The sequence below is a fragment of the Hylobates moloch genome, unplaced genomic scaffold (genome assembly GCF_009828535.3).
Source record: "Hylobates moloch isolate HMO894 unplaced genomic scaffold, HMol_V3 SCAFFOLD_7, whole genome shotgun sequence".
Lineage (NCBI taxonomy): Eukaryota > Metazoa > Chordata > Mammalia > Primates > Hylobatidae > Hylobates > Hylobates moloch.
Window position 1 is genome coordinate 105343422 of NW_026652282.1, and position 9240 is coordinate 105352661.

The 9240-nt window shown below is 37.1% G+C and overlaps 1 protein-coding gene across 2 annotated transcripts in view; it reads left to right on the forward strand.

The window, feature by feature from the left end:
- Positions 1 to 566: 566 nt before the first annotated feature.
- SH2D1A (SH2 domain containing 1A) overlaps positions 567 to 9240 on the forward strand; it is a 26211-nt gene continuing 17537 nt past the window's right edge. For both annotated transcript variants that reach the window (XM_032757580.2, XM_032757581.2), the window contains exon 1: positions 567 to 703. In XM_032757580.2, coding sequence (XP_032613471.1) covers positions 567 to 703 — 137 coding nt within the window. The remainder of the gene's footprint in view (positions 704 to 9240) is intronic.

The following is a 9240-nucleotide window of genomic DNA, read 5'->3' on the forward strand; positions in this document are numbered from 1 at the left end:
ATTGCATACTGACAGTACTGATAAAGCTATCAGTGTTTTGTTCTCAGAGCTTTTGGTCCTTTCATTTTTGTCAGTATGTTTTTGCCCTACATGGTGGGTCCACATACCGACAGAGACATGTACAACTTGCCTCTATCATCAATTCCTTACGGGCTAGTTGAGCTAAGTTATTCCTGGTGGCCTCTGAGTAAACTGCAAGAACAGAAGCATTACTAAGCATCCCTGTCTGAGTGCAAGGGTGTGTGTTGGCAGTACAGCCCCAATCTTGCAAAATCCTTCTTCCAATGTTCCTCCCCTCTCTGTATGAACCCTGTGTTGGGGGGCAGAAGTTGGAAGCCCTTGGCAAGCTCGATCGAACCAAGCTACTGAATTGCTGAGCTCGTTTTAATTGAAGTGTGAGAAGGAGGTTTAAGGCAAGTAGACAACATCCTGTTGTTTGGGTGCTTCTCTCTTTTTTGCACATCTGGCTGAACTGGGAGTCAGGTGGTTGACTTGTGCCTGGCTGCAGTAGCAGCGGCATCTCCCTTGCACAGTTCTCCTCGGCCCGCCCAAGAGTCCACCAGGCCATGGACGCAGTGGCTGTGTATCATGGCAAAATCAGCAGGGAAACCGGCGAGAAGCTCCTGCTTGCCACTGGGCTGGATGGCAGCTATTTGCTGAGGGACAGCGAGAGCGTGCCAGGCGTGTACTGCCTATGTGTGCTGTGAGTATGATACAGTGGACATGGGCCTGCTGAGGGTGTGGGCGGTGGGCAACGGCAGCTGGGGCCAGGGTGGAGGCCGAGACAGGCAGGGGCGCCGGCGTTAGCAGCTCGCCGACGCCTCCTCCATGGCTCACCCTCAAGTCCAGCCCAGGGCCGTGGTGGAACACACTTTCGCCTCAGTCCCTCGCTGGGGATTTCGTTCCCTGGGCCTCCTGCTCTCCAGAAGGCCCTCACCAGAGCCTTTTGGGGCAGCTGCAGAGAATGCCCTTTCGGGTGGTGAAATGTGGTCCAGAGTTTACCTTCGCTCCAGGAAAGACCCAGGCTCCCCACTTCGATTTTGACTCCTATCAGGTGGCGCCCTGGGAGCTTTACTCTAGCTCTCTTTAAACGACTTTTGAAGTGTCATCCCAAAGGAAGAGCATGACATTCAGGGAGAAGAGGCACATTAAGAAACAGAGTCAATTACTTTAAGAATGCAATGCCAGTTAGGTCGAGATGCTGAGAGAGGAGGGGGATGTGTGTGAGTAAAATCACCTCTCTGGATCTGCTGATGTAGCATCCTTTAGAAAAGTAGTGGGGGGCGGGGAGGGGCAGGGGATTTCAGAAATAGGACCCTTCTTGATAAACGTTAGGACTCACAGTAGTCTTAAAGGGAATGGAGGGAAAACACCCTTGTTATGATTCAGCTTTGCCGTTTGCCTAGGCACGTCTCAGTCTAAGGCTTCATTTTGAATCAAATTCATCTGCGTCTTTGCTCCAGGGCTCCAGAGTCAGGCAGATCTGAGACTTTGTCCTGTGCTCGTCAGATATTAGGTTTGTGACCTGGGCAAATTAACCTCTCAGTCCCCCAGTTTTCTTATCCATTGAATAGGTATCATATTACTGCCTACCTCATAGGATTGTAAGATTAAGTGCCATAATGCAGTAAAAAAATTAGCACTGGGGCCTGACGCCTAGTAAATGTTTAATAAATGTAAGCTATTGGTATTATTATTATACCAAAGATATATTATTATTTTATCTTCTCTTTTCAGTTGATTTCTTTTAGGAATCATGGGGGCATTTCTAAGGAAGGACCTAGCTCAGGCATTATTGTCAGCAGGATTAAAAAAAAAAAAAATCCATGAAAACAGCAGCCCTGCATTGTAGGTTCTAGACAGAAACCAAATGAGGTTAAATGCTTGGTAGTAAGTTCAGCATCTGATAATACCCCACAAGAGTTTGAAATACCTTTTGGGTCAGTGAAGAAAGATTATCCTGATGCTGTTGCTAGAGGATTTTTCACTGTATATTGGTTTTTAAAAACCGTCAAGCCTTGTTTGTGGCAGCTCTCAGGTCATGCTAAATACATTTTTCACAAAGGCTTCAAGGGAAATACGTGGAAGCTATTGAATGTCTTGGGCTTGAATCTTTATGTTTTGCTTATATAATTATTGTTCCTGTGTGGAACGTAGGGAAGGGCAATGAAAACCATCTAGGATTCTTAGGCTCTTTTCTCATTCAAAGAAGGTGGAGTGAGTGGGTGGGTGAAAGGCGCTGCTTTAGGGAAGCTGACAAAGGAGGTAACATGCTCCTTAAACTAAAGGTGAAAAAGAACGTACAAAAGTCTGGGCAGGGGAGGGACGGACAACAGGGTGTAGTGATAGGCAAGATACACCTAAGGCTTCAGCCTCACCGGGCTCCTGGCCGTTTCTCAAGCTCCTCAAAAATGCCCCCACTTAGGATTTCTGCGCTTATTGTTCCTTCTGCCAAAAATACCTTCAGTTCACATGTTTGTTCAACTGTCTCCTCCCTCAGAGAGGACTTGCTTGACCACCTATCTAGAACAAGTGCCCTCTCCCTGTCCCTGATACACTCACTCCATCTCTTTATTTTTCTTCAAAGAGCTTCAAACTGTCTGATAATTTGCTTGTTTACCTACTTATTGCTGGGCTGTCCTGCAAAAATATAATCTCCATGAGGGCGGAGATACTGTCTCCATCACCAGAAACACAGGAACACATAATAGGCACTCAGCAGATATTTTTGAATTAACAAACTGTCAAGGCAAATTCTGTTCTTTACTGCAATAAACAGAATGGACATCGAGAGGTTAGGGTATGGACTCTGGGAAAGTCACTCAAATTCTCTGGGACTCAGTTTCCATATTTATAAAACAGGAATAGTAATGTGTATCCTACCTTCTGCAAAAGATTGCCTTAAGTACCTTATGCAAGAGAGAAGGACAGCTTTAGACTTTTGCCTATGTAGGCCGGAACCACATGAGGAATTAACTTAGGCAGGTGAGAAATTCTCAAGCATTTAAGTTTTTGCCCAAAGTGAATCTTGCATAGATGCAGTTTTTATGACTCTTAGTTCTCCATGAAAACCTCCTTGTGAAGTACCGGAAAATACTAGACAAATTGGGAGTTCCCTTACGCTGTCTTTCAAATGGTACACTGGGGCCTCAAAGTCTTATGAGACTGTTAGGGTGATAGCCAGAATGTGCTGCAGAGGGAGGATATGAGGATACATTGCCTTTTATCAGTTTCTCAGTGTTTTTGAGTTGAGTGTCCCTTTTGATAAATGTAAAAATTTCATTCCCTCTTTTTGGTGCTACACTGTAATTATAAAATCAAATTTTATTTAGAAATAAACCATGTACTCATTTTAAACCAAAACACTTACGCTTATGATATGCAGTCAAAATAACAATATAAGTGGTATCATATACACATGGACAACAAGGTATAGCTGACAAACATGCACTGATTGTAGGGTTTACTCAGAATGGTTTCTTATTCTATCTTTTGTTTACTCCTATTAACCAAGAAGATTTAATTGAGCTATAGTTTTTGTATTTTTATTGTAGAGATAATACATTTCATATGCCTTTCAGACTGTACTTTAAACTGTACTTTCAAATGATGCTTGCCCTTTTCCCCAGTTCTGAACCTCCTAATCATGGCTTTCAGATATGGCCTTTTCTTCTGCTCTGATTTAGAAAATCAAAAATTGAACTCCTTCATAAAGCACTAAAGGAGTTTTCCATTGATAGGATTGCTCACCTTCATTTTAAGTGATAAGTATTTCTTTCAATTACTTTCTCTAAATAAATATAGATTTTTGTATAAGTCTATTAAAAATAGTTGCTTATACCTATTCATTATAGAACATTTGAAACACATAGATAATAGAAATTAGAGAAAAATCATCTATAGTTTTATAACCTAAAGATGACTATTGCTAAAAATTAGGTGAATTTTCTTCTATATTTTAATGAGATGAATTGCTTTTTGAGCACATGTGCTCTTACAGTTGTATTCTTACGAGTGACGTATTTGACTATTAAAAAGTTTGATTTTTGTATGTGTCAAAAAAAGTAAGGGCAAACATCAAACTTATAAAAGATACCTTGCAACAGATCAAGGATTAGTTTGTGTGTGTGTGTGTGTGTGTGTGTGTGTGTGTGTGTATACATAAATTTATGTGTGTTAAAAAAGTATGATTGTATTCTTATATTCTTAACAGTTGTATACATTTCTCATTTCCCATTTAATATGAAAAAAATATACTCATATATAATGTTCTTAGAGACAACTTTAAGATGTTATTTTTAATGGCTGCATGGTAGTCCAGCTAGCTGTAAGTATACCATATTTTGCTTAGCCAGTCACCTACTTTTAGACATTTGACTCATTCCATATTTTTGTTATTATAAATTCCATCAGGTTGTATATTTCAGTACATTAAAGTTTCCTTGCATTTATGATTATTTCCTTAGAATGAATTTCCAGTGTGGAATTTCTGGGTCAGAAAACATAAACAGCTTAGGATTCTTGATATATACATGATCATGAGATATTTTCCCTAAATGGTTATTCCAATCTACATGCTCACCTGTAATGCATGAGTGTCCATTTCACCACACCCTCACTATAAATGGGTATTGTAGTTAAGAAAATTTTCCCTTGACATTTGGCCTGTCATTCTTTATTTTATATTTACACTCTATCTCTTTATTTTTCACATTTTATATTCCTATGGTTAGTGACTGTCATTTTATATGGTTGTTAAGCTGTTGTATTTCCTCACATGATTTGGCTTTTTGTGTATTTTTCTCATTTAACCAGTTGAATCATACTTTTTTTAAACACACTCTATACATACGTACATATATAGATGCACTAATCCTTGATCTGTTGCAAGGTATCTTTTTTAAGTTTAGTGTTTGCCCTTACTTTTTTGACACACACAAAAATCAAACTTTTTTTAATACATTGTAAATTTATATATATACTAATCCTTGATCTGTTGCAAGGTATGTTTTCTAAGTTTGGTGTTTGCCCTTACTTTTTTTGACACATACAAAAATCAAACTTTTTAGTAGTCAAATACGTCACTCGTTTTCTTTGTGTTTGATTTCTTCCTTGGCTAGAAAGTCCTTTCCCCTTGAGATATGTCATAAAACTTCACTGCAGTTTTTATTTTAAATTTATGGTTTTGTTAGTTTACATTTACCTCTTTAATTCCATTTGGAGTTTTATTTTGATGTGGATAAAGGATCTAATTTGATTTTGTTTCCAGATAGCTAGCAATTGTCCTAATATAATTTATAAATACAACTTCCATTCTTCATTGATTTGCTAGCCGACTTTACCATATATTAAATGCTTATATATAACAGTTAATGTTTCTGGACTATCTAGTTGTCTCAACTGATCCATTTATTCTTGCACTGATAGCACTATAGTATGATAATGTTTTAATATAGTAAAAAAATTATTTGCTATTCTTATCTGTTGGTTCTTCAAAATGAAATCTAGAATCATTTTATTAGGTTAAAAAAAATTCATTGGACCAAATGTTTTAGTTCTCACATGCGAGTGAGAACACATGATATTTGTCTTTCTGTGCCTGGCTTATTTCACTTCACATAATGACTTCCAGTTCTATTTACATTTCTGCAAATAACAGGATTTCATTCTTTTTAATGGCCAGATAGTATTCAATTGTATATACATAGCACATTTTCTTTATCCATTCATCTGTTGCTGGACTCTTCTATATCTTGGCTACTGTAAATAGTACTGTGATAAATGTGTGGGTGCAAGTATCCCTTTGATATATTGATTTCCTTTCCTTTTGATAGATACCCTATAGTGGGATTCCTCAATCATATGGAGGTAGAGAGTAAAATGATAGTTACCAGAGGTTGGGAAAGGTGGAAGGCGATGAAGAGAGGTTGGCTAATGGGTACAAACAGACAGTTAGATAGAAGAAATAAGTTCTAGTGTTCAGTCGCACAGTAAGGTGACTATAGTTAACAATATCTTATGTATTTTAAAATAGCTAGAAGAGAGTACTTGAAATGTTCTTACACATAGAAATGATAAATGTTTGAGGTGATAAATATCTTAAATATTCAAATCCCCTGATTTGATTATTACAATGCATACATGTGTTGAAACATCACACTGTACCCCATGAATATGTACAATTATTATGTATCAAACTGTTTTTGAAAATACCATTGGGGTTACATTAAATTTATTAATAAACTAAGAATGAATTGTCATCTTTAAATAATTTAGTCTTCCCTTCCCGTGACATAAGTCTCTCCATTTATAATTTTTTTGTTTATGTCCATCAATCAAGTTTTATAGTTTTCTTTTTGTATGTCTTATATATTTTTGTTATTTCGAGTTATTGTGTATATGAATGTGTATGCCGATGTTTAAAAATCATAAATGGGATGTGTTTCCACTATATTTTCTGTTTCATAGGAAAGCTACTGTAGATTTTATGTTCTGTTCTTGTATTTATCAAGTGTACTGAATGCTCTTATTAATGCGGATAGTTTTTTTTAAGTTTATTCCCTTTGTTTTTTTAGATACATCAAGTTTCTTTTCACTGAGGTACATATGTGCTCTCACACTTCTTCCCTTCTCACCCTCAACGTAGACAGCCATTGGGAAAGTTCTGACTGCCCAGTGGGATTGTTTGATGGTGATAAGACGAGAACTAATTTAAAATATTTAAAATAATTAGCTCAAAAAATAGTTTATTTCCATAGTTGGCATCCTTCTGGACATATCTGCCTTTGTTTGCTACTTATCTGATGGAAGATTTGGAAGAAGAAATGCTGTTATAATTCTTTAGCTTCAAGGATACACAACGAAGTCATTTGACATGTATGTCTTTAGAGAAATGCATAATTATCTTTTTATCCTTTAAGTTTTAAAGGGACAACTGGGAATAAAGTGCCTGTCAAACAACTGAACTGGAGAAATGGGGGAGGAGCAGTGATGAAATAAAATTCCAGTTTATCAGTTGCAATAAAGGGGAACAGTGTGGCAAAGAACTTGAAATTATAACTTAACTTCATTTAGTGAGAAATTACAACTTACATTTAGTTTTTGAATTCAACTGGATATGTGCTTTGGTGCCACATTTATCTTCATGATAACTTAGGCCACCAACATTATTTTCAATTTCCTGAACACAATCCAGTGGTAAAGTGAGCCTGAAAGCCAGCCTAGGATTAAGTTTGCCACATATAAACCACCAAATGGATAATTCATGGCAAATAAGCCAAGTACTGACTCCGGTTGACAATGTAAAATTAAAGTTGCAAGATTAGCCTGAAGATGTCATTTAGCTTAAGCAAGGGGGGAGTCTGGGTTGATCTCTTTCGGGCTCTCCCCACCTGGCCTCTTCCCTTCATCTCCCTCCACTGCCCTCCTTCTCTCAGTGGACAGTTCCAGCTCCATGTCCAAGCAGATTCCCTCCCTTTTTGAGAATTATGCTTTTGGAATTGTCTTAAAGACCAATTTGTTAATACATTCCCTCTAGTATAAGAGAAGGGCAGCATAGAATGGTGGCTAAGAGCCCAGATCTTCCAGCCAGATCTCTGGGTGTGCATCCCAGCTCTGACCCTTAACTAGCTATTTTACCTTGGGCAGGTTACTTTAACTTTCTGTGCCTCAGGTTTCTTCCCTGTAAAACGGCAGATGGTGATAATGAGAGTACTTACCTCACAGGGTTGTTATGATGATTATGACATGAGTTAATATTTGTAAAGTTAACATGTAATATGTGTTTTTTAATATAAATATAAGCTCTATAAATAATTGTAATACAAAGTTAGAACATCATAAGCATACGTAAATAAAACTTGATATGGAAGTTCAGGGGAAGAAGTGATTATATTTATTTTCGTGACTCATCAAAATATCACATAGTTTTACCATCACACTTGAAGTTTAATGACTTTTAACTGTTTCAAAAATTAAAATTCTCTCTGAAAGAATAAAGTTTGGGCCATTGTAAGTTTGGAAAGCTCTTGAATCAGAGTATAGTCTCAAAAATCATGGCTTTGTGTAGGATACTATTCCTCTGGATATAAAAGTTCTGAAACATTTGTTAAAAATCATTATAGTTGTGTCTAGAATTTTGTATGTAGCATTAGTTCGTATAGACATAGAGGGCATAGGTACTGGCTTGCTTTATTTGAAATGTCATGAAGAAGTCAGATGTAGCTAAACGTTTTCTTTTGTGTAGTACTTGACGTGGTATAAAAAAGGAATTGATGTGGATTTGTCAGTTCTAAAGCAGGATCTGTCCCCAACACTGACCCACTGAGAAAATAAGAAATAAGTCAGGTTGGTTGCTTCTTGTCCATTTCTAACCTGAACACTTTTTTACAGTTAGGGACAACTTTAGATGAAATAAAGACAAATTTCAATATCAGCAGAGACTAGATTAACACATGCTTTATAGTAATTAAAATAAATTAAAGGCGATGATAAAACGCCACCTTCCTTTAACAATTATTCATTTTCTGATTTTTTTTTTGGTGATACATTTTAAACTCTAGGATTATCAAAAAGTCCAAAAGAGCTTTAATGAGGGAAGGAAGTTAAAATTACACTACATTGCTGGTTTGTCTGTATTAATGGAGGGAGTCATCAGAGGAAATATAATCCTAAAGGGGATGTAACAATTTAAAAAAATGAATTACATTTTTATGAGTTGTGATTTGCTTAGGCTAGGTTTGTAAGGCTCCAAATTGTAATTCTGCTTGTTTTTCTTAAAAAATTAGTCACTTAAATAACTATATGAAAAAATAACATGCAAGAATGCATTTATGTTAGTTTAAATTTACTTCTAGTTTATATACACACAGGGACAGACAGTTTTGAATAGTTGTAATCAGAGTGGCATCTCCTTGTGCCCACTTTTTACACATACTATCATTTTATTTTTTTATTTTTATTTTTTGTTTTGTGTGTTTTTTTTATACTTTAAGTTCTAGGGTACATGTGCACAACGTGCAGGTTTGTTACATATGTATACATGTGCCATGTTGGTGTGCTGCACCCATTAACTCATCATTTTCATTAGGTATATCTCCTAATGCTATCCCTCCCCCCACCCCATGACAGGCCCCAGTGTATGATGTTCCCCTTCCTGTGTCCAAGTGTTCTAATTGTTCAATTCCCACCTATGAGTGAGAACATGCAGTGTTTGGTTTTCTGTCCTTGCGGTAGTTTGCT